General features: G+C 28.2%; 1 protein-coding gene across 1 annotated transcript; it reads left to right on the forward strand.

Annotated features, from left to right (window-relative positions):
- Positions 1–7,522: 7,522 nt before the first annotated feature.
- LOC112765706 (sugar transport protein 5) lies at positions 7,523–11,692 on the forward strand. The gene is made up of 4 exons (XM_025811574.2): positions 7,523–7,849; positions 8,099–8,418; positions 10,047–10,676; positions 11,175–11,692. The coding sequence occupies exons 1-4, from the start codon at positions 7,717–7,719 to the stop codon at positions 11,619–11,621; spliced, it is 1,530 nt and encodes a 509-aa protein (XP_025667359.1). The 5' UTR covers positions 7,523–7,716; the 3' UTR covers positions 11,622–11,692.
- Positions 11,693–26,643: the final 14,951 nt, after the last annotated feature.

A 26,643-nucleotide genomic window follows, 5' to 3' on the forward strand; every position in this document is an offset into this window, starting at 1 on the left:
GTGTCTGTTATGTTGGCAAGTGAATTACCAAGCCTACCCCTTCATCCCTTCTTTGAAGGGTGATGGATGCTATGTGCTTTAGGTGATTCAGGTCCATCTTATCTTGTCTTTGTATTATTCTTATGTTGTCTTATGTGTTGTCTGTGATGTGTACGTATGCTTCATGCTATGGTCTCTACTGTTGAAGCTGCTTCCTAGGATCATGTACATTTTCTGGATTTTCTCCTTTTGTTTCTGGAGACTATGTTGTTTCGACTTTTGCTCCTGTCTTTTTCAATAATTGACACTTTAATTTGCTGCCATATATGCTTTTTGTTGCCTTCAATCATGATTCAAATTTCCAAGTTGATGTGCACAATTGCTCGTGTTACTAGCTACCGTTAGTACCAAAGATTAAAATTTTTTTGTAATATATATTTACTCTTAATTTTATTTGACTATCAATTACATATATGCTCGTTTGCCACTTTTTTTTTTTTTTTAATATAAAAACATTTTATAAAAAAATCAAATCCATCGTCGAAAGCAGTCTAACAAATTGTGTATTGGTGGCAAGAATAAATTTTTGTTGTATTATAATTTCTGAAAAGTGGAATTCGATGGTGATTTTGCAGCTACAATTTTTTATAGAAAAAAGATTGCATTATGAATTACCTATGTAAAATTATTTATATACCTCACTCAACCGTTTTCAATCTTTTAGAATGATCATTTATGACGTGTATTAAAATTTTGATGAATGAAATATTCAAATTTTCCATTTTCAATTGACCATGCTTTCTTATTCAAAATTTCATTTCTTATTCAAAATTGCTTTCTCCTCCTTTAGTAGACGTATTCCCAATATCACATCGCAGCTCTCCTAGCACATGCTTAACCGAAGCATGTAAAATTTAAGGTAAAAACTCAGGTGAACTCGACTTCACATGAAATTGATACTCGAAAGTCGTGAATTCGACTTCACGTGAAGTTGATACCCGAAAGCCGTTAGATAAAAGTTTAGTCAAATCAGTCAAATCATTTAACGGTTCTCAGATATCAACTTCACGTGAAGTCGACTGCAACTGAGTTTTCACCAAAATTTAAATAGTTAGATTAAGTCATAATGTAGAAACTTTCAATACACTTATCTTGTTACTAATGAATAATGAAACAACTTGTATCAAAACCCAATCATCGACCTGTCTTGTACGGATATCCTTCCATTTGAATAGAATTATAGAACTATATCAAAATAGATTTATAGAAAATATATATATATAATTTAAATTTGAACAAGCAATGGAATTAGTGATCAAATAGTGAATGTACTCTCAATCTATTTGGTTGCTTATTCTATATGCTCGTGTAAATTATTTTATGCTACGTTTGGTTCACGTGTCTCTATAGAGGATTCAACTATGTAGAAATTTTCAACACAAATAATAACACTATTATATCTTATCCGAGAGTAAGCTGGTATTTAATTAAGGGGGATGGTTGAATTATATTATGGTCTACACCTTCTATTGCGTCTAAAGAACAATAATAGCAACAAAATCAATAAAAGTACATACTATATAGCTGGCGGCCATTAACGAAAATGTATTCTCTCAATTTTTTTTAGTAATTAAAAAAATAAAATATAATCTTTATTTTTTAAAATTTTTTATATTTTTTAAATTAATAATAAAAATTTATATTTTATTTTTTTAATTATTAAAAAAATTAAAAAACCCATTCCTGCAATTAATTAGTAAGGTCTTTATGGACTGCAAGTCTGCAAGCAAGAAGGCTGGCTAATTCAACAATTGACCGACACTTAATTACTATCACTATGTACTATTAGCACCGTTATTTCTCTTTAACCATTCGTATATTTTTTTTAATCAGTTTAAACATTTAAAAAAATAATTTTGTAATATAATATTAGAATTTTATAACTAAAAAAATTTAAAATATAATTTTTATTATTTAAAAAAACATAAAATAAAAAATAAATAAATAAATTTAAATAAATAAAAAAATTCTTATTTAAAAATATATATAAAAAATATAATTATTTATATATTTCTTCTAATCGACTAAAACTTAAAAAAAAATAAATTCATGACCCTCTTTATAACAAACCACCAAATCAGTCGCTACTATATACTTAATTATTTCAATGAAAAAACACTAGTATCAAGTTAGCACTATATATCCTTGATTCATCACAGTGGTTAAATATTTTCGTGAATAAATATTTGTCAAAATATTTGATTCCTTTGTACGTCATGCGATGCATATTATATAGAGATTAATTTTCGTATATAAAAGTGTCACATATCGTTATCTTAACTAACATGATGGACGTATAAACAATGTTATATTTTACATGACCCATGATTAATTAATATTAAATATAAACAAAACAGTACAGCCGCACTTTTACGTTTTCTGATTTCAAACTTGCTCTTACAACTTGTTAATTTTCTTTTCAATTAAGTTGGCAATTCTTTGAATTTTTTTTTTTTGGTGACTTGGCAATTCTTTGAATAACTCCGTTAGATAATTAATAAGGGATGTAATCAATTTCAACCAACTTCTATTTGCACTGCATCCTAAAATTTATAAAAAAAAGCTGTGGATGTTTTTTTTTATTAATGGGATATTTCATTGTGTAAATATTGAATTTTTTTAGTTAATTAAAATTTGTGAATTGAAAATTCATTCTCGAGATAGTGGAGATTTTTTTTTTATAATTGGATGTTTATTTTTTATAAAAAAATATCACAAAAAAACATCTACATATACAAAAAAAAAATTTTAAATTACATCGAAAAAATCTAAATTACATCCAAAGAAGAGAGAAAAAGGGTAGGAGTGGCACGATTGAGGACGGCGACGCAAGGGTGAAGGCGCGCGTGGCAATGGCAGCAGGATAGGAAGCGGGAGCGAGATGAAAGAGTGCGATGCGATGGCGTGAGCGTGGCGGAATGGGCGTCGATGGCGCGAGGCAAATGTCAACGGTACAGTGGATGGGAGGAGGGGGAGTGGAAGAGAGGAGATGAGAGTGCATATAAAGAGTGATTTATGGTTTGGAGTTGTACTGCCTAGATATATAAAAAATACAAAATCTAATTTTTTGAACAACAATGCTAGAGAATCAAGAGAGTACCAGCCAAAAATCAACCAAATGTTTCTGGGTGAATCTAAAACCTCTATGTGGATTATGCTTATGCTAGGCATTAGGATGTTTCTTTTCTTTATAAATTGGATGGTTCTGAATCTATTTTTTGATTTATCATGTTTTAGGCATTTGGTTAGGGAAGGAAGGTGAAAAGACGGAAGCTAATTGAATCAGTTTCTGTGATTTACGTTAACGTATCTCCTAATTTAAATGTGGTGAAATATTTAATAACCAATATTTTAAATCATAAATAAATAAAACTAATTACTATATTTATAATTAATTAAGTTGTTCCATTCTTGACTGATTTGGAATTGATTCCATATACTTTTCCTTTTTTGAATTTTAAAATTAGATTTAAAGAAAATTTGGTGAGTTGGCTTATAAAAAAATTGTCCCTTGTACTTTTCTTTTTTTGAATTATTTTGAGTTTTGTTGGAGAACCAATTAAGAGTAAAGCCAACTCCAGTTAACTAATTAAGAAATATATATTTAGAAAAAGTACATGTAGTCAATAAAAATACTAAATAATGTGAACAATGTATATATTGGATGTTCAATTCATTAGGTGTGTGGATGATTATTAAGATTGAGGAGTGTTAGGGGTCAACAATTTTTGTGATTTGTAGCCATCAAATAATCATCAATGATGTTTTTCTTGGTGTGAGATTTCATCTAATAGTGTGGGATTACTCACTTTTCTTTTGCTGATTACATGTTAGCCAGAATTTAATAAAGTTGCTAGCTCCCTAGACTTTTTCATTAAAATTTATGTGAATAATTTAAAGATGTAGTGTGTTTTTACTTTATTGGGCCAATATTAAAATTCATTGTTCACATTATTTCTAAAAACTATTGTTTACCTAACAAAGTTCATATAATATTACAAGAAAATAAATTTTTACTATTCTAATTTTTTAAAATTTAAAATTTAAAATAAGGAGTTGATTTAGTTGGCTATGTTATAGTTGGTTTGTAGATTTCTTTTTGTTCTTTTCTTTCTTCAAGTATTTCACTGTCACCTACGTAACGAACTATATTGCCGAGACTTTGCCGTCTATATTGTTTATACTTGATAGATATTTGACAACAATATTTTGACTAAGTTCACTTGTGTATTGGACTCATAAACTCCCACAAAAATATGGCATTATTTTTAGTAGTTATTTGTGCAGTTGACCAGTTTTTTCTTTGACCGTTCGTTATGTATTGAATTTGTGGGTACATTTCTTTCAGTATCAATATTTCCAGAGTCTTAGAATTTTGTTGCAAGGATTATCTATCTTGTATTTTAAGTATATATATTAAAATTATAAATTAAATTTTTTTATTAAAAATATAAAAAAATTAAAATTTAATATATTTATTAAATAAAAGAATTAAAATTTTTTATTAATGATAAATAAAGACACATGATAATTACACCCTTATTATAAATGTCATGTCCTGAGTCTTTGCATAAAGTAAACAAGTGGTAGGTGCACCAAAAAAAAAAAAAAACACTAAATAAATAAAATAAAGCTAAGGTAGCTTTCATTCCGTGGTCATCAGTGTTTGAAAGATCAGATTTGGCTGCTCAAAAAATACATCATAAACCCGGTCTTCTTGTGGCGCTTACTTTGAAGAAATTTGAAAATGTTATTTCTACATTAAAATTAGTCATTAAAATTAGTTATTAATATATTTTTATATAAATATATATAATTTAATTTATTTTTAATATGTATTTATATTTTAATATATATTTTATTCTGATGGCTGATTTTGATAGCTAATTTTAATATACACGTAACATATACCTAAAAAATTTAATTAATGTTAAGATTGGACGTGCAATTATTGATGCAATACTGCTCTCTACATATGGCTTGTTCGCAAAATGAGGAGCAATAACTTCACCCCTTCTATGTTGTAGGAAGAAATTTTAATTTTAAGCTGTTCCTAATCTCATATTTCTTTAGATCAATTCTCGTATCAAATATTTTGATATTTTTATTAGAGGCAATCAAAATTTGCTTATATAGAGGATCTTTTTTAAAATTTAAGTATTTTCATATCTTTTTAAATAATGAGTAAATAAATTTGACTATACTTATTAATTTCTAAAAGGAATTGAAATCTAATATGTGCACTATTTGTTTATGGGATAAAAAAAATTAGAAATTTAGTTGGTAATTAAAATTTAATTTAATTTTAATACATTATATCAGTATAAAACAGTTTTATACGTATATTCAATCACATAATATTACGTAAGTCAAAATAACTAATTTTTATATTTATTGTGCAAATAATTATTAAAAAATATAAATGTAATTAAACAATTATATAAAAATATTTTATACTATCAACGTATTAAAATTAATTTTATTAAAATTTATTAATAAATAAAGGTTTGGTTATTCTGTCTATCCATATAGTTTTACTGAATTTTCAATTAGGTCCCTATACCTTTTTTCTTTTCGATTGAGTCCCTATACCGTATTAGATTTTGTAGTTAAGTCGCTGTTGTGACAAAAACGTTGGAATTAACAGAATATTCTATTAAACAAAATGAATATGTCTAACACTTGACTGAATATTTTGTATAATTAAACAGAATATTCTGTTAATTCTAATATTTTTGTCACGATATAGATTTAGTTACAAAATCTGATATAGTATAAGGACTCAATTAAAAAAAAAAAATGTATAAAGACCTAATTAAAAATTCGATAAAATTATAGGGACTAATTAAACCATAAATAAACTATTTGACTAAAAAAAAATGAAAAATGATGATTTGAGAGTAATTAATTGGCTAAAGCGTTGTTTGTGAATTAGAAATTTTGAGAAAAAGAAAAGGGCCATGGCATAAAAATTTGAGGTTACAAAATCTCAATTCATAGATAATTTCCAAATAAGCACGAATTATACGTACATATATGGATCATAAATTCAATTTTGATACTGATATATATCTGCTCTGAGGTTGACTCGAATTATTTTTTTCACAGCCACATATAGTCAATGGACATTGTATGTATTGTAGACGTGTATAAGCTAAGAAATTCTAAACATTGAATACTAATAATTACTAACTAGCGTTCATTTTTCTCTTTTTATCAGAATTCAAAATTAATTATGAGAGATTAAACTAGTTAGACAGACATATAAGTAGACTGAATGGTTAGAATTTAGAAAGAGGAAATTGAACATGAAATTCAAACACAAATAAGACAGACAGAGAATTATATTCGTTATTATAAATGTATGAAAAGAAGACTGATATGGATGCATGGTGAAACTAACATAGAAGACTTATACGTGATAATGATATTATACACGGAAATATGGTCAATTTTATTGAATCAAATATCGACAAAGATGACGTCGATTTTATATAATAATATCGACGGCACTATTGTTGATTTTAGTAAGAATGTAAAATTCTCAAACTTATATTATAGACAGTAAGACTGTCGATTTTATTAAATTATTATTGACGGCTAGACAAATCGTCGATTTTATTAGAATTTTAAAAAATTGACAAGTTTTATAGAGATCACTTCTGCCGTTTATTTTGCTGTCGAAATTTAATATTATCGATGATTAAGCCGTCGATTTGACCGTCAATTTTAATGATTTTTTTTAGTAGGTGGAACTAACATAAAATACTTATACGTGATAATGATATCATTCCTACCAGAAAAACGATGCATCAATAATCACTTAGTAGGTTAATATGGAGAACAAATTATCTTAAAAGAGAAAACAAGGAACAATTATTGTGTGACAGTAGTACTCTATACGTATCGTAGCCAAGGCTAGCTAGCTAAAAGAATGGATCATATAGTACTAGATAGTCAACAATTTTTAAAAGATTATTTAATTCATGATTGTAATTACTAATTGGTACTATGAATCAATCAACAAATTACAGATGGTGTTACGGTGGCTTATATAATAATTTTTTTAAAAAATACTATTAATACATTAAAATAAATCTCTAAAATTAAGTATATATACGTATAATTTAATTTATTTTTAATATATATTTAATATTTTAATATATATTCTATACTAGTAACTGATTTTTTTTTTATTTTCACGGTATTTTTTAGGCTGACAAGCCAAAGACTAATTTGCCACAATACTGAGTTTCATTTAAGAGTTTATTGCTGGACAATGCATTACTGTATGCACAAGGTAGAATTCGAACTCCCGATACTTACTTAAACAGACTAATGAAACTGATTTTAGTGATTAATTTTAGTATACATCTTAATTTTTTCTAAAAATTTTTTAAATAAAATTAAAATCATGTACGTGGCATTAATACCTTTTATTTCATATATATATATATATATATATGAACATATATATGAAGATATTTGCAAAAGAACAAAAATATGAAAATATTTACAAAAGGACAAACGTGTACACAGGCTACGACCCTATAAATAAGTTTCCACACACTCGGCTGTTGAGCGTGTCCTTCCACAGAGTTAGACTCAATTACAAAAGCAGCAAAAACCTTGCTGCTATTTGAATCTTATAGAGTCAAGGAAAGAGACTCACAGAAAATGGCGGGTGGCGGATTTGCGGTTGATACACCGGCCGGCAGCTTCGACGGCAGGGTGACACTCTCAGTTGTCATCACTTGCTTTGTTGCTGCATCCAGTGGCCTCATTTTTGGATATGACATCGGAGTTTCAGGTTCTTCATTCATCTTTTCCCATGTTATTAATTTGCCTTCTTATTATGATAACTCATAAAGTCATAATTATTCGATGAGTAAGGTTAAATAACTAATTTTTTCGACTTACATACATCAGTCAATTTTTTTAAAATTATTTTATTTATCATACATTTTAGATTAATTATAAATCTAAATCCTAGCTAATATTAATTATAAATCTAAATACCAGACGAGTTAACTAACAATTGTTTGTATAAAAAATTCAGGAGGTGTGACAACAATGGTACCGTTTCTTGAGAAGTTCTTCCCAGACATACTGAGGAAGGCAGCTGGTACTAAAGTGAACTTGTACTGTGTGTATGACAGTCAAGTGCTTACTTTGTTCACGTCTTCTTTGTATCTGGCTGGCTTGATGTCGTCGCTCGTTGCAAGCCGAGTCACGGCCGCGCTTGGCCGCAGGATCACCATGATGATAGGTGGCGCCACCTTCCTTGTCGGCGGTGCTTTCAACGGAGGAGCTGAAAACATTGCCATGCTCATCTTGGGTCGTATCCTTCTCGGCTTTGGGGTTGGTTTCACTAATCAGGTTAGTCAACGCTCTTTTCTTTATTTTAATTTTTTCCTAAACAATTGTTAACATATCTCTTAAGAGTATATTTTAAAAGACTTTAGCTATAAAATTAATTATTTTTTAATTGATATTAACTAATTTTTTAATATTATTTTTATTCTATGTTTCAAATTTCAAATAATAAATTTTAAATTTTCTAAAATATAAAAATTAAAAAATAATTTATAATAAAAAGTTGACCAATATTAATTACTCTTTAAAAGTATATACTTAAATAGGATTTAAAAAATTTTTTTATCAAATTTTTCTGCCTTTAAAAAAGTTTATTATATTAAAGTCTTTGAATTTTATAAAAATAATACATATAAGTTCTTACTTTAGAATTTAGTTATACTCATTATTTTTACTTAAACAAATAAATTCTAAAAAGTGTGATAAAATAATTTATATACCTTATTTTTTTAAAGTTTAAGATTTAACATAATAATTTTTTTTAAACGAGAACGTCCCACACAAAATTTCTTGGACTCTCAAATTAATAAGTATATAATTAATTAAAAAATATTATAAAATATTTAACTAATTTAAAAAAAATAAATTAATTTTAGTTTTTCAATAACATATGCTTTTAAAACACGTTCCAGATATATTATTTTTTTTTTGAAAATAGCGGATTCTAAAGGAAAACAATTTTTTTTAAAAGAATATTCTAATAACAACTAGGCCATTAATTATTTGTGTACTTAGCTTAAATTGCTAGTTCCCTCATTTCTTATCATGTCCAACTTTGACCATGAGTGATAAGTCCATGAGTCACATGCAACAACAAGGGAATACTGCCAAGTCCAATATTATAATGAGCAAATCATAGAGATCTTTAATTTCAGGAGGTCTTTTCATATTTACACTAACTCCAAATTATACTTTCCTCATCTTCATTGAGGAGAAGGTCAAGGAACTAATTCTCAGTGTAAAAAAGTTGATCAATATTAATTTAAAAATAAGATAAAAACAAAACAGTATGTTAATCACTTAAATTTCTTAATTTATTTAACTTGACTTTTAAAGTTCCATCATTACTATTTTATATGAAAGGAAAATATTAAAAAAATAATATCTAAAATTATTTTATATAATATAATATATATAATTTTATATACATAATATCCGTAATTACATATTTATTACCTCTAAAATTATATAATTATTCTAACAATAATTAGTGAATACTAAATATTAAATAAGTTAATTTTAAATTAATTAGACTAATTTTTTACTGTTTGCTAAACATTGTTCATGTAAACAAAAAAACTAGCGTTCCTTCCACAATCAACCCACCTACTCCAAACTCCAAAGTCCATTATAGTGAAATGAATTTACATATGGCATCTTATGTACACTATGTTAGTATTTCTTGTTAAAGGGGAAACTAATTAGTAGGTGGGAATTTCATTAAGGAGAAATATAGGTAATCAACAATTTTTTTGAACAAAATGTAAATAATGTAAATTAATAAAGTTAAAAGAATAAATTTAATTAATAACATTAAATTAAAAAATATAATGTACTTTTATTTAATTTATAGTTGTTCGTATTGTTTAATATGGTCATTGTTTTCCTAATATTCTCTTTTGATTAATCAGGCAGCTCCACTGTACCTATCCGAAATCGCACCACCAAAATGGCGAGGCGCGTTTAATGCAGGGTTCCAATTCTTCTTGTCAATCGGAGTGGTGGTTGCGGGCTGCATCAACTACGGCACAGCCAAACACACTTGGGGGTGGCGCGTCTCCCTGGGGATCGCCATCGTCCCTGCCGCAGTCATCACCATTGGCTCCTTCCTCATAACCGACACCCCCAACAGTCTTGTCCAACGTGGCAAGATAGAGCAAGCAAGGAAGGCTCTTCGGCAAGTGAGAGGCTCCGAGACCGACGTGGAACCTGAGCTGAAAGAACTCATTAGGTGGTCTGAAATCGCGAAATCTGTGGAGAAGGAACCGTTTATGATGATATTTGAGAGGCAGTATCGCCCTCACTTGGTCATGGCCTTTTTAATACCTTCTTTTCAGCAGCTTACTGGTATCAACATCGTCGCTTTCTATTCTCCTAATCTCTTTCAATCTGTGGGTTTCGGACATGATGCTGCTTTGCTCTCTGCTATTATTCTTGGAGTTGTTAACCTTACCTCCATCCTCTTCTCTACTACTATTGTTGATCGCTTCGGTCGAAGGTTCTGTTTTATTTCTGGTGGCCTTGTCATGCTTTTTTGTCAGGTAACAAACAAACCACTATTTTATTCTTCGTGAATTCTATAGTATTTTTTATTGTACTGTCTAAATTATCTAATTTTTTTTATAAATAAAAAATAAAATATATAAAATAAAAATAAAATATTTAAAATTTATTAAATATTATCTATTTATTTTTTTAGTAAATTAAACACAATGTCTAAGACATCGTAGCATTTACTTTTAGAAAAAGTCTAGGAGCCAACAACTTCTGTGTTTTGTGACTAGCACTTAACCATAAAAAAAAAAGTGAGTGATCTCTCACTATTGGATATAATCTCTCATCATTAAAAATATTATTGATGGTCAATTAATGGTTACAAAACATAAAAGTTGTTGGTCCTAGCACTTCTTTACTATTTTTTATGATTTAGAAAATCAGAAACAAAAAAAAAATTTAAATTTAATATTTATTAATTATAGCAATAATTAAGTAGTACTAATAGAGTTGAGATGTGTGTGTTGCAACTACTATGAATTCAGATTGCGTTGGCTGCATTGCTAGCTGCGGTGACGGGTGTTCACGGCACAAAGGACATATCGAGAGGCAGCGCCGTGATGGTACTTGTGCTGATGTGTGTCTACTCCGCCGGCTTCGGGTGGTCGTGGGGGCCTCTAGCGTTCCTGGTTCCAAGTGAGATCTTCCCATTGAAGATCAGAACCACCGGACAGAGCATAAACATCGCCATGGGATTCCTAACCATTTCCGTATTGTCGCAATCATTCTTGTCCATGCTTTGCCACTTCAAGTTCGCCGTCTTCTTGTTCTACGGCGGTTGGATCGCCATCATGACTCTCTTTATCTTCTTCTTCTTGCCGGAGACCAAACGGATCCCTCTTGAATCAATGTACACCATTTGGGGCAAGCATTGGTTTTGGCATCGCTATGTTACTAATGAAGAGTCTCGCCAATATGATAATAATATATGAAATGAACCAAGTACTACCATTGGTATAATGTTTCTAAGAAAAAAATATAATGGGGAAAAAGTGCATCGTAATTGCTTCTTTCTTTTTTTTTTTTTTACCAAAGATAAAAGACTCAAACCAACAACCTCTTAATTAAGTATGAACAGACTATACCATAGAACTATAACTCATTGGCATAATAATGGCCTCTTTCCTAATATATTAATTTTGATATTATTCCATAGGTATATCATATATGGATATGGTATATATAATATTTTTGTTTTTTGTATTAAAAGTAATTAATATAAAATAAAAAGGATAAAAAATTTATTTTTAATCATAAAAAATGTAAATAAAAATGTGCATAAAAAGTTGATGTGAATATTATTTCTCTAAAAATAATACTTCTTTATTTTTTGGGCCTGGTCAAAATAATACTTCTTAAAAGGGAACATATTTCCTTTAATTTTTTGTCATAATTTACCTCAGACTACACATTTTTACATACACATCAATGGGCTCATATCAATCAATTAGTTAGTATTATCGATCAGTTAAAGTTATTCACTTATTCTCGAACGCGGCATATGATTTTTTCAAATTTTTTGTTTTGATATTGCATGTTTTTTTTATTTTTCAGAATAGAATAATTTGTTTCATAAATTGAGGGCCCAATTTGGATTTCATATTTCCTTCTGGCCCTCTACTATACGATGTTTATGCACTGTTTTATGTTAGAGACGGGCTCTATAATTCATGGCCCAAAACAAATATTTTATACTCCTTTTTTTGTTGGAGCATGTTTTGATAAGAAAAACTTTAGATGATTAACATTTTTCTTTTTCTTTTTGAATGCAACCAAAAAAATTTTTTTGAATAAAATAAGGTTTAATTATTCCGTTGGTCCTTATTGTTTCACCAAATTTTTAATTAGGTTCCAATACTTTTTTTCTTTTTAATTGGGTCTTTATACTATATTAGATTTTGTAACTAAGTCCCTACAATAACAAAAAATGTTAGAATTAACGAAATATTATGTTAAACAAAATGAATATGCCTAATACTTGACTGAATATTCTGTATAGTTTAACAGAATATTCCATTAATTCTAACGTTTTTTGTTATTGGAGGGACTTAGTTACAAAATCTGATATAGTATAGAAACCCAATTAAAAAGAAAAAAAAAGTATAGGAACCTAATTAAAAATTTGGTAAAACAATAGAGACCGACAGAATAATTAAACCATAAAATAATAATAAACACTCAAATTAGTCTTAAGAAAATTTAAATCAAATACTTTAGTTTTTAATAAATTTTTATTCTCTATAAGTTCCTCAAAATTACTCATGTTGTACAGATTAGTCTCTTTGTTATTTTGAAAGGAACTAATTTTTCTTATAGTGATATTTTTGTGACATAAATGTCTTATAATAAAATTTATTAAAAATTTATTTGTCTAACATATATATTAAAAATTTGATTAAAAGTATCAATCTGTCTAACAAAAATAATTCTTGAAGTCTTCTAATAAATAAAAAATTATTAAAATCTACAATATCCAATCTAAAATTTTTAAAAAAGAACAATTTGGACATTTACTTTTTTCTTTTGTATTTGTCTTACGTTTGAATCAATAAGTTGTCTTACATCTAAAATTCCCTAAAGATCACAAATAATTTGTTTATTCTGAAAATGATGGATTATTAATTAATAGTGCATTAATAATCCTATTAAGTGAAAGAAAGAGTAATTGAAAAGAGAAAGCACCCATAAGAATAAAATAATAGGAAAGTTTTAGGACCAGCAATTTTTTTAAAAATTGGTCAATATTTAACCATCAAAAGAAAATTGAATGATTCTACACTATTAGATTTAATCTTACACCATTAAAAACACTATTGATGGCCAATTGATGGTTACAAAACATAAAAGGTACTGGCCCCTAGCACAGTAGCACTCCTCATAAATAATTATAAAAGTAGTTTTATACGCTCACATAAAGTTATTTAAAAGAAAGATATTTCGACATATATTTTCTTTTAATCCATGTGTGAAATTTTAGTTAACTAATTAATTAATAAAGACGGGGGAGGGAGTATATTGGTTTGCATGTTTTGTAAAAGCATTTGTGTCTCATTAAGTGCTTCATATGTGGGAGTAGTGGTGGTAGATAGGATAGGAGAACTTATTATAAAGGGGGGTGTAGGATTTAGCTGAGGTAGTTCAGTAGATTCTGACAGTTTCTAATATGTGGGAAGTGATTGAAACTGCGAAGAAATTAAAGTGAAACATAAATGAAGGGAAGGCAAGGTGGGTTGGGGCATTTAACTGAAGAAACCTGCCGCTGAGAGAGGCTAAGAATTGAAGCTAAGAGAGCATACAATTCTTGTTTTTAATTTTTGGTGATTGTTGAAAGAAAAAAGTCTGCATTTATGTGAATTCAAGAGTGGTTTTAATAAGGCAGGTAGCCTCTCCTCCTTCATATATCTATCTATTCTTTCCTCAATGCCTTCAATTTAATGGCCTCGTAGTAGTTGGCAACTTTCTTTAACTTGGATTTCTATTTTTCTCCCCTGTCAATTTTTCATGTGGTTTTAGTAATTCCTATTATTATATGCCTTTCACTCTTTCTTTTCTTGTTCAATTAGCCATCAAGCCATGCATGCATTTAATAGATAGTAATTCTATTTAGAGCTCTTTTTTTTCTTATTTATTTATTGTATATTAGCTCTAATGATACAAATATAAGGTAAATTATACTAATATCATATGTAGATAGGTGATATCATAATAACTTGTTTGATATTTAGATTGGGTAGGTAGCATTGAACAAATAACATTCATATATTTTAGGGTAAATCACATAAATAAATTAAATGAATTTTAAATTTATATAAATATTTTAAATTCAACAACGTTACATGAATGTTTCAATTGTATATTTATATAAATCGAATTCCATTGATTTAATTTATATTCTTTCAATGTAAATCGAATTCAACTAATTCAAATTATAAAAGGTACTAATAAATCGAATTTATTAGAATTAATATACTATACAAAACTATTACGTAAAACAAAGCTTATAGCTTTGATTTATAAGAGTGGAACTACCCCAAGATAAATTAAATCTATTGATTTTGATTTAATGGTTTTGATGCCTATGATAGATTGAAATCACTTCATTCGATTTACTATATTTTGATATACGAACAAGTAAATCAAAATACATTACAAATTTTTATAATACTTATAATATCTTGTAAGTTATTTACAATAATTGCAAAAAATATTTATAATAAATATGCAATTGAGATATTCATGTAACCTCTTTACATTTAAAATATTCATATAAATTTAAAACTCATTCAATTTATTTATGTAATTTATCTTATATTTTATATAATAAAAATAATAAATATTATGTGCATACTAAAAGAAGCTAATATATATATATATATATATATATATATATATATATATATATATTAATTTATTTTTAATTTATATTTTTAATATATATTTTATGTTGATAATTAATTAATTTATCTTAATGAGATAACATTTAATATGGTTGAAAATAAATAAAACTATCCTCATGAATGCATGTAACCTTTATCTCCGCTTTAAAGAGGTCAATGTAAATATCACAAATTAAGAAGTGTCATAAGTAATACTACAGCTTAATATAGACCAGTACAATTTATCAGTAAGAGGATATTAAGTGATATCACAATTCAGGATTCCACTTGCACTTATTATCATTTGGATTTAGTTATCTAGTACTTTAAGAATATATTTTAATAGTATAATAATAAAATTTTAATTTTTTTATATATTTAATACAATAAAAATATAAAAATTTATTTTTGAATATTTTTAAATAAAATATTTTTTATATTATTTTTAAAATATTTAATACATATTAACCAAATTTTTATTATTTATCAATCACGCACCTTTTTTACCATGAGCAAACTTTATCTGATTGAAAAGAGTGATTAGTTATACTGTAAATTAATTAATAGAGAGAAATATTAAATTAATAAAATTTATTATTTTTGATATATTGATCACTCTAAATTGTAAATTTTAATAATACAAAAATTAAATATCTAAAATATTAGTTATATAGATAATAAAAAGTGTTCGCTTATATATATATATATCAACATCGTATGAAGTACAACAGAATAATATAATATTAATGTATTATACACCTAAAGATATATTATACTTAATGTTTCTGACATAAATTATTAGGGCCGTTGAGTGAAATAAAGTTATAGGGTGTTTTTATGTAGTAGACAAAAGAATTACTTGCAATTAGCATTTCTTATATATAAAAAGAATATATTTTAAAATAAATAAATATACACATTTAATTTTTAATTTGTTAATATTAATTAATTTTTTAATTATAAAAAATTCAAATTTTTAAAGAATTAAGATTTAGAATTTAGAATTTAAAATTTAATATTGAGAATTTAATAAGATTTAAAATTTAAAATTTAACATAGAAATATAATTTTTATAAAGTTAGTTGATATTGACTAAAAATATTGATTTTCTAAATGAATTCTTTTAAAATATATAGTACATAGAACAACAAAAATCTTAAAATATTTTAAAATAAAAAATTGATAAAATAATAAAATAAAAAAATTAATTATTATTAAATTTATAATTTTTATTATGTGTGAGTTTTACTATATTAATCTAGATTAGTTAGATTTTTATTTTCTTATTTTACTAATTTTATCAGTTTAAAAGAAGAACTTGATCCTAGTTTTTGTAGCAGAACAATACTTTCTTCAAATATCAGATTTTGCATATTAGGAATTTTTATTTTAACAGTACAAATATTTAACTTATAAATATCTAATTTAATTAAGTTATGAGGAAACGATTTATTATTGATTATCTTCGATGTGTTAGGTTTCAGATATGGTTTTACTAAAATTTAAATAAGGTTTTTAATCTTTTAAGTGTTGCTTAAAAATACTAATAGTTAATAAGACATCTATTAATTTATTATTTTTTAACGAGTGTAATAATAATAAAGTAAGAGTTTGTTTGGGTGTTATTAAGTTGTTAGAATTTTTTATTTTATTTTTTAGTATGTTTAATAAAATTTTAATAGTAAAAATAAAAATACTAAAAAAATAAAACAAACATTTTTTTTAATTAAAATAACGTTTTTAGTTTCTTAATGTTGCTTAAACGTAAAAAAAATTAAAAAAAATTATATCTTCAAAAAATACATATTTAATATTTTTTGATAATAAATAGTATATAAAAAAATTAAGAATCTTTTACTTTATTTAAAAAAAATAAATGATACCAACCTCTTTTCAAAGCAAGTAATGATATTAGGCACAGCCACAACAAAAAAACATCAGGCACAATATTTTTAAGATTCTTTTCAATCTTTTAAGAATACCTCATATATAATTTGTGAGATCAGGCTAAACTTTTCTATTTTTAAGTAGTGATGTGTGACGTTTGGGGTTAAATTTCTCTATTAGCCAAGTAAGATTATATGTATTTTTCTTTTATTCTTCCAATGTAGAAAATACAGTCTTAAATTCTCTAAATGCAAATGTTTTTTCATATCTTTCTGCTATAGTCCTATAAAATTTTTCTTCTAGCTTAAGTTAATAAATTAATATTTACCATTAATAGTTATTAAGATATCTATTAATTCATTATTTTTAATGAGTAATAAATTAAGAGTTTGTTTGAATATTATTAAGTTGTTAAAAAAAATATCTTTTAATAATTTTTATTTTTTATATGTTTGATAAAATTTTAATAGTAAAAATAAAACTACTAAAATAATAAAACAAACATCTTTTTAATGAAAATAAGGTTTTTAGTTTTTTAAGTGTTATCTTAAAAATTTAAAAGTTTGAAAAAATTATATCTTTAAAAAATAATTATTTAATATTTTTTATAATAAATAGTATATAAAAAATTAAGAGTCTTTCACTTTATTTAAAAAAAGATAAATGATACAAACTACTCTTAAAAATAAGTAATAATATTAGGCACAATCACAAAATATATATATATATATATATCAAACACAAAATGTTTAAGATTCTTCTTTAATTTTTTTAAAGATGCCTCGTATATAATTTATAAGTACATAATTTGTTATGTGTGACTGAGAAGGTATCAGAAACTCTATAAATCTGAGAAGAGAAGCTAAGAGTAGAAAAAGGAGAAAGATGAAGGCAAAGAAAAATATAAAAAAATGTGTGAGAAAATATAAAAAGGGAGCTAGGTCCTTACATTTATAGTAGTAAATAGGGAGAGAATTTTCTAACAAACTAACAATCCTTCTAATAGAATTGCCAGATTAGCATAACTAACTCCTTACCAATTCAACTGAGCTATAAACTAACTTTTAATTGTTAGCAGTTCTATCAGCCACTAACGTCTTCTTCTCTATTTACTTTAACATTCTCCCTCAAACTGACATTGGATTATTCAACCAATCTCAGTTTGGTTTTGAACCTTAGAAAAACATCATGAATTACGGGCTTTGTTAGTGCATCAGCAATTTGATCCTGTGATAAAATGTGAATTACAAATGCCTTTCTATCTATAATTAGATTTCAAATAAAGTGGAGATCAATCTCAAAGTATTTTGAACAACTATGTAAAATTGAATTCTAGTTCATAAGGACTGTGTTTTGATTGTCACAGAACAAGGTTGGAGGTGGTCTAGTTGGAATGTGCATTTCACAAAGAAGTTTTTGCGGTCATGGTATCAGCAAGGGCTTTAAATTCGGTCTTTGCACTTGAGGGCTATTGTTTTTTGTTTCCTGCTCAACCAACTTATGAGATTCATTCTAAGGAATAGAGAGTAGCCTGAAAGTTACATTTTATCTACTGGGTTTGCTGCCCAATCCAAGTCATAAAAGACAAGATTCTGAACTCCTTGCTTTTATGTATTTGAAGACCAAAGTCAACTGTCCCTGCCAAGTAGCACAATATTCTTTTTACTGTCTTCTAATGTTGTTCCATGGGAGCATGCATAAATTGAGATACCTTGTTCACTGAGAATGCGATATCAGGCTTAATGATGGTGGCATATTGTAATCCACCCACTATGGACCTGTACAGAGAATGCTTGTTGATGCGTGAGCATCTTTTCTATCTTTTCCTAATGAATTTGCATTTGAATTGTTAAGTTTAATCAAGATTTAAATATCTTTTAACCACTATGGATGCTACTTTGAGTTGTGTGCAATTCTGTTTATTTTAGGTAGCATTCGGATGGATTTGATGGAGTTTCTGTAGAAAAAGAGAAGAAAGTGAATGATGCTGTCAACTCTGACCTATTTTCACTCCAACGAAAATAACTTGAGCTACAGAGATCCAATTGACGTGATTCTCCAGCATACTCGGCCATACTGGTGCCTAACTTGGTCATTCCCAAGTTAGGCGCCGAAAGAAGAATTAAAACTCCAAGCGCTTGCTGCCAGGGTGGCACCTAACTTCAGGACAATGATCATCAACACGTCTCAAGCTTGCTGCCATAGTGGCGCCTAACTTGGGATTTTCCAAGTTAGGTGCCAAGCCTAAAGAAAGAACTGGTCCCAGCGTTCATCAAAGCAAGCAACGAAGATCTTATTTGATTTTTATTAAAACTTTAATTTATTTATAAATAGGAAAAGATATTATTTAGTTTTAGAAAATATATTTTACATTAATTAGGATTAGATATAAAAGGGAAAAGAATCAGCCCTTCGGGCTCTTCTCTTCTCTCGGACCTCATTCCGCAATTTACAGTTTTTCAGAATCCTTGTTTTATCTCTGAACCATGAGCAACTAAACCTCCACTGTTAAGGTTAGGAGCTCTGTTTATTCTATGGATTAATACTATTACTTTTCTATTTTAATTCATGTATTGATTTCAATTTCAAGAATTATTTTCATTCTTCATCTTATGAATCTGGGTGGAACGGAAGTATGACCCTTATTCTAATTGAGTTCTTGTAAAACTTGGAAAAGCAATTTACTTGAACAACAGCTTGAAAACAAATTCTCCTAAACCACTAATTATCTGGACTTAACGGGATACGTGACATATAATCCTCTTATATTTGGGTAATTAGAGTTTCTGTGGCACATAACTAGATTTGAACTTAACCCTCTAATTGAAATCAAGTGACTAAGAAATTGGTGGTTGATGAAGGTTAGAGGAGACTAAAAAAGTCTAAGGAATTAGGGTTTAGTCACATAAATTGAATCTTATATGATTAAAATAGTTGGTTTGAAAAGTTAATTCGGAAAATAAATATCTCTGAAACCTTAACTGTTTTCTCCATATATTTTACAACCCATTTACTGCTTACTTTCTGATATTCTAAATTTACTGTTTGATGCAATTGAACTCTCAAAACACCATTTTCTGTTTGTCTAACTAAGTAAATCACGCAATCATTGTTGCTTAATCCATCAATCCTCGTAGGATCGACCCTCATTTACTTGAGGTACTACTTGGTACGACATGGTGCACTTGTCGGTTAGTTTGTGGGTTATAAATTCCACACCACTTGTCAAAGGCAACACCTGAGTTGTCAAGCTTCAAAGTACTAGCCATTGGTGTTGCAATGGGTCGAGAATCAAGCATGTTGGCCTTTTTCAACAGTTCTTTTACATATTTTGAATGCTTTAGGACTAGCTAGAGAATCAACATTAGTACGTTCAAGGTAAAAATCCCATTCAATTGTTTGATTAGACTCTCAACCTCAACTTAATCTATGTCAGTTATCAATATGTCATCGACATAAGCAAGTCGGTAAGAGAGGAAAGGATCTGAGATAGTGTTTTCAAACTCGAAGCTCTTGAGTGTGCTGCTGAGTTTTAAGAACCAAGCTCTTGGAGCTTGTTTTAGTCCATACAAAGCCTTCTCCAATTTGCATACAAGCCCATACCCTTGTTCATAGCTCTCAGGTTGCATCATATACACTTTTTCATTCAAATCGCCATTGAGAAAGGCGTTGTAAAAATTGAATTACCTTACTTTCCAACTGTTTGAGACGGCCACAGATAAAATTTTCCAAATTATTGCAGCCTTTGCAACTAGACTATAGATTTGATCATAGTCCAGACCTTCTCGTTGGTGAAACCCCTTTGCCACTAGTCTCGCCTTGTATTTCTGAACTGTATTGTCTGGTTGTCATTTGATTCGAAAAATCCACCTGCATCCAATTGGTTCCACCCTAGTTGTCACCTCAACCAAGTTCCAAGTCTTGCATTCCATGAGAGCCATATACTCCTCATCCATTGCAGCCTTTCAGTATGTGGAGGATAGGACTTGTGACACAGAGGTAGGTTCAACTTGTGTTAAATCAAGTGCACTATGCTGAAGTTGTGTAGTGTGCAGTTTGGGATTGAAGATGCCAACCCGACTTCATGTAATCATTGAATGTCCATGAGTATCTGTGTGATGGGGGCAACAACTTGCCCTCCCTCTAGTTGCTTAGCTAACCTTGCATTGCTTAAGGAAAACATAGACGTAGAAGGAATCATAGCATTGTTATCAATTAATGAATAATTATGTGTATCAATAATATTGACAAAAGACTCGAGTTGGTCTAAGGGTTGGTGTGGAGTTGGGTGTGTGCATTAGAGATTCAGGTGCAGAATTCTAATTAGAAAGTACAGGAGCATGTTCAGATGCTCCGTCTTCTTTTACTGCTGAGTTAGTACAGCTTGTGATATTAGTTGCTAATGAAGCTTGCGTATTACTACTGGGTTGCTGAGAAGTAGGGGTGGTTTTGTATGAGCTGGATTAGTGTTGAGGTGATTATAGACAAGTGAGAGACAACAGATTTTGGTGTTGGAGTTTTATTAAAAAAGAGAGATTGATAAGGGAATTCGTTTTCATCAAAAAGTACATGTATGGAGATGTACAATTTGCCTAAAGGAGAGAGACACTTATATCCTTTGTGATGGGATGAGTAACCTAAAAAGAGGCATTTGTGAGTCTTGAAATCGAATTTGTGAGTGTTGTAGGGTCTAACTTGTGGGAAGCAGGCATATCCAAAGGTCCTAAGGAATGGATAATCTGGTTTCTTGTGATTTAGGAGTTCAAAGGGTGATTTGTGATCTGTGATGGATGAGGAAAGTAGATTAATAAGATGAGTGGCTGCTAAGAAGGTTTGATCCCAAAATTTTAAAGGCATTGAGGCTTCGGAGTATAGTGCAAGTCCCATTTCGGTTATGTGTCTGTGTTTTCTCTCGGCTCTACCATTTTGTTGGTCAGTGTGAGGAAAACTTAACCTGTGAGCAATACCATGTTGGGTTAGAAATTGAGTGAAGCTATGTGAGAGGAATTCCTTTCCATTGTCAGTTTGAAGGCTTTGAATCTTATGTCCAATTTTATTTTCAAGTAATTGTTTGAATTGGATGAAGTCTTGGAGAGTTTGAGCTTTATTTTGTAATAGGTATAGGCAACTGTATATGGTTTTGGCATCTATGAAGGTTATATAATATCTAAAACCTGAATTGACAATGATTGGTGCTGACCCCAAAATGTCAGAATATACTAATTCTAAAGGTGTAATATAGTTGGTATTTGAATCTCTAAAAGGTAAATTATGATGTTTACTCTGACAACAAACATTGCATAAGGGAATAATAGTTATTTTTTTACTCATTTCATCAATCTCAATATTACACTGTTGCATTATTTTTAAGACTATTTTTTCAGTTGGATGACCTAACCTTCTGTGTCACACATCAAACAATGACACTAAGGCAATCTTGCAACTTTCTTTTTCTTTTTCAATTTTTTTACCAGGTTCTCTTTCTTTTTTATTTCCTAGTTTTCCTTGTTCACCTTCTTTTTCTTTTTCTACTCTTTGTTTTTCTTGCTCTACTCCACCTAACTAAGAGATTGAAGGGTTGGCTGTGAGTGTTGATAGCCTTTGTCTGATGGAGTAGCTTTTATTACTTGTAGAGCTTTGTTCTTTTCTTTTAACTGAGGTACACACCTTGGTGGTATTTTCTTGGCCAGCACACCAACTGATAAAGGCCTCCTCTAAGGGACCCTCGTAGCAGCAATTCCTTCGTCTCTTGAGCCTTAAAAAAACAATCATAAGGATGAAACTCAAAGAACACATGATTGTCTTGTGGAAATTTAGCCACACTAATAAGATTCATAGTAATAGAAGGGACATGAAGTAGGTTTAGAGAATAACATAGTTCTGCCAATACTATTAATATACATACCTTGGCCATTACCTATGAACACTTGTTCTATGTCTTCGTACTCTGAGCTTGTGACTAGATTGTTGCCATTAAAGGTAAGATGGTGAGATCTCCTGTGTCCAAATACCATGCTCTATCTATCAAAGGTGTGGTTAATGGTACATCTGCGATTAATGCTCTTGGTTGTGATTAAGGCTGATGGAAGGCTAAAGATGGTGGAGGTGGTGGATTTGAAACTGCCTCATACAGTCTCTAAGTTCTGGTTGAATCTATGGTTATAATCCCATACAGTGTGCTCAATCCTACCACAAAGCTAATATTGTGGCCTGCTATTATCATAATGCCTAGATCTACTACCTCTAAAAATTTTACCACGTGTACGCACTCTAAAATTTTGACTTTTTCCTTGGTAATTCGATTGCTGATTTTGTAAGTATGTAAAGTAGTTGTGACTGTTTACTTGCAACTTTGACTCTATTCCTTGAGCTAGATTCACATGCACAGTCTTTATTACAATTCTCTTGAATCTCTCAACTAGTTTTTCTTGTCCTACTAGTAATGCTTTGATTTCACTTTCAGTTCTTTCAACCGCCTTTGAGTTTATCATAATAATAAAAGCACTATAATCCTCATTTAGACCTTGAGCTACTGCTTCTACAAATTTCTCACTCGTAAGAGGTGCTCCTAGAGCATAGAGTGCATTGATTATCTTTTTTTATGTTGTCCATGTAATCCAATACAAATCCTTGAAGCTGGATTGTCTTGATTTGTGTGTTGAACTGCTTTACCCTTAATTTCATCCTTTTTGCAAAATAATCCTCCACTTTGTACCAGATTTTGTATGCGAATTCGCATTCAGTTAGATAGCTAGTGAATCTTGGACGCGAAAAACCACGAGACTAGGAACTCATTTTCTTGCTCCCATGCTTCAAACTCTTTTTGTTTGTGTCTGTTAGTTGGTCGTTTTCTTCAGATCTATACCTTATCTGTACTTTTCTTGGATTGAGATGGTCCTTGAGTCTGTTTGATTTGATGAATACCAGAGATTAACGTTTTTACAGTACAAAATTGTCTTCATTGTGCTTAAATGTTACTGTATTGATCGTTGTTCTCGAATTTACTGTTGCGGAAGCTGGAATTTCATTTGATGCTGCCATGGATAAGAACCTAGAGCTCTGATACCATGAGAGGTATCAGAAATTCTATAGATCTGAGAAGAGAAGCTAAGAGCAGAAAGGAGAGAGATGAATGCAAAGAGAAAATACATAAAAATGTGTGAGGATTCATTAGTTTTGAATTACAACTGAAAAGGAAGCTAGGTCCTTACATTTATAGTAGTAACTAGGGATTGAATTTTCTAACTAACAACTCTTTAAACAGAATTGTCAGATCCGCATAATTAACTCCCTACCAACTCAAATGAGATAGAAACTAACTTTTAATTTTTAGTAGTTATATCCGTCATTAACGTCTTCTTCTCTACTTACTCTAAGGCTAAACTTTTTTTATTTGTAAGTATGTAATTTATGATGGTGAGATTTAGAATTAAATATTTTTAAATGTTAAGTCTCCATATGTACTCTTCTCTTATTCTTTTAGTGTAAGAAAATACAATCTTAAATTCTCAAAATGTAAATATTTGTTTCACATCTTTTTGTCACAGTCCTATAAAATTTTCCTTTTTACTTGAGTTGTATTAATGAATTGACATCTACCATTAATAATTATTACGATATCTATTAATTCATTATTTTTCTAACGAGTATAATAATAATAATAAATTAAGAATTTGTTTGAGTATTATTAAATTATTAGAAAAAGATATTTTTTATTTATTTTATTTTTTGTATATTTGACAAAATTTTAGTAGTAAAAATAAAAATATTAAAAAAATAAAACAAACATGTTTTTTAATTAAAATAAATTTTTTAAATTTTTAAGTATTGCTTAAAAATACAAAAGTTTAAAACAATTATATCTATAAAAAATTATTATTTAATAATTTTATAATAAATAGTATATAAGAAAATTAAGAACTTTTTCTTTATTTAAAAAATAATAACTGATACCCGTCTCTCTTAAAAGCAAGTAATAATATTGAGCACAATCACAGAAAAAAATAATATTAGACACAAAATTTTTAAGATCCTTCTTCAATTTTTTAAGAATATCTCATATATGATTTGTAACTACGTAATTTGTTATGTGTGATGTTTGATGCTAAACTTTTCTATTTGTAAATATGTAATATGTTATGTGTGACGTTAATTTTTTTGAATGTTAAGTCGGCCGATTTGTTATGTGTGATGTTTTCTTTTTGTAAGTATATAATCTATCATGTGTAACGCAGTTTTTTGTTGCGCTATATCCTCCCATGTAAGGCGTTCCTTTGTTGGCTTTTCAAGAAAGATGATGGGGTATTTGTCTTCTTTTCTCTCCGAAAATAATAAAATAGAGTTGTAACCATTCTTTTATTGTGTTGGTATGCAACTCAGAATTTTGGAATATTATTAGATCTTGTTTCTGGATTGAGTAGAACAGGGATAAACGAAGTTCGTTTTGTTTTTCTGTACATATCTGTAATGTGTAAATTCCTATGAATAAAGGGACAACTTACAAAAGATGATCTATACACAATGTTAACTTAAGTGATTAGAGTTAACTTTCCTGAATGCTAAGTCTACCAATCTGTTATGTGTGACGAGTTAACTCTCCTAAATATTTTATGTACTTTTCTTTTATTCTTTCAATACAAAAAAATACAATTTTATGTAAATATTTTGTCACATCTTTTTGCCACGACTATGAAATTTTTCTTCTTGCCTGAATTGTATTAATAAATTAATAGCTACCATTAATAGTTAGTAACCAGTGTAATAATAATAAATTAAAATTTTATTTGAGTATTATTAAGTTGTTAAAACTTTTTTTTTATTTTTTAGTATGGTTGACAAAATCTTAATAATAAAAGTAAAAACACTAAAAAATAAAATAAACATTTTTTATAAAATTATAATTTATTTTTTTTAAATATTTTTTTACTTAAAAAAATATTTTTAACATAATAAATAAACAAGAAGTATATTGTTATACTCAAATATAATTATTAGATAAAAAAATATTTTTACATGAAACATCTAAACATAAAGTACTTTTATTTTTCTAAAAAATCATTTGAAAAAAGACCACTTCAAAAATATTTTTTATAAAAATTCACCCAAACAAATTTTAAAATTATTAATAAGATAATAATTAAAAAACTTGACCTTTTAAGTTTTAACCAATAGTTTAGATTAAGCTTTTGGAATTATAAATTAATTATTTTATTATATTTTTTAAATATGTTATGAAGTATTTTATAATAAAAAATATATACTAAAAATAATCCTTTATACATTGTATATAAGTAACTTTTAATACTTCTTTTACTATTTTCAAAGGACATTGTCAAGTAAATTATTTTGTTAGACTATAATAAATATTAACTAAAAAATTAGCAAATTACAACTTATTTAAAAGTAGATTAATTTAGCTTAGTTCATATAACTAGTGAATTAAATAAATTAGTAGAAGTTGACTCAATTCTCTTTTTTTTTTTCTACTTTTTTTTAGATAAGCACCGCATGAAAATTCAATTGACAATTTTGTGTTGAAGATACTCACGTCAAAATAAAAATGTCAAGATTTTTTTGAGAAATTTAGAAACTATAGATATGAAGTGGAGTTAATATATGTGAATGGTTATTTTGAGTATTGAGAAGAGAGAACAATAAATTTGTATAGAAGGATTTTTTTTTATCAAGTTAA

This window comes from Arachis hypogaea, chromosome 17 (assembly GCF_003086295.3).
Source record: "Arachis hypogaea cultivar Tifrunner chromosome 17, arahy.Tifrunner.gnm2.J5K5, whole genome shotgun sequence".
In the NCBI taxonomy this organism is placed as follows: Eukaryota; Viridiplantae; Streptophyta; class Magnoliopsida; order Fabales; family Fabaceae; genus Arachis; species Arachis hypogaea.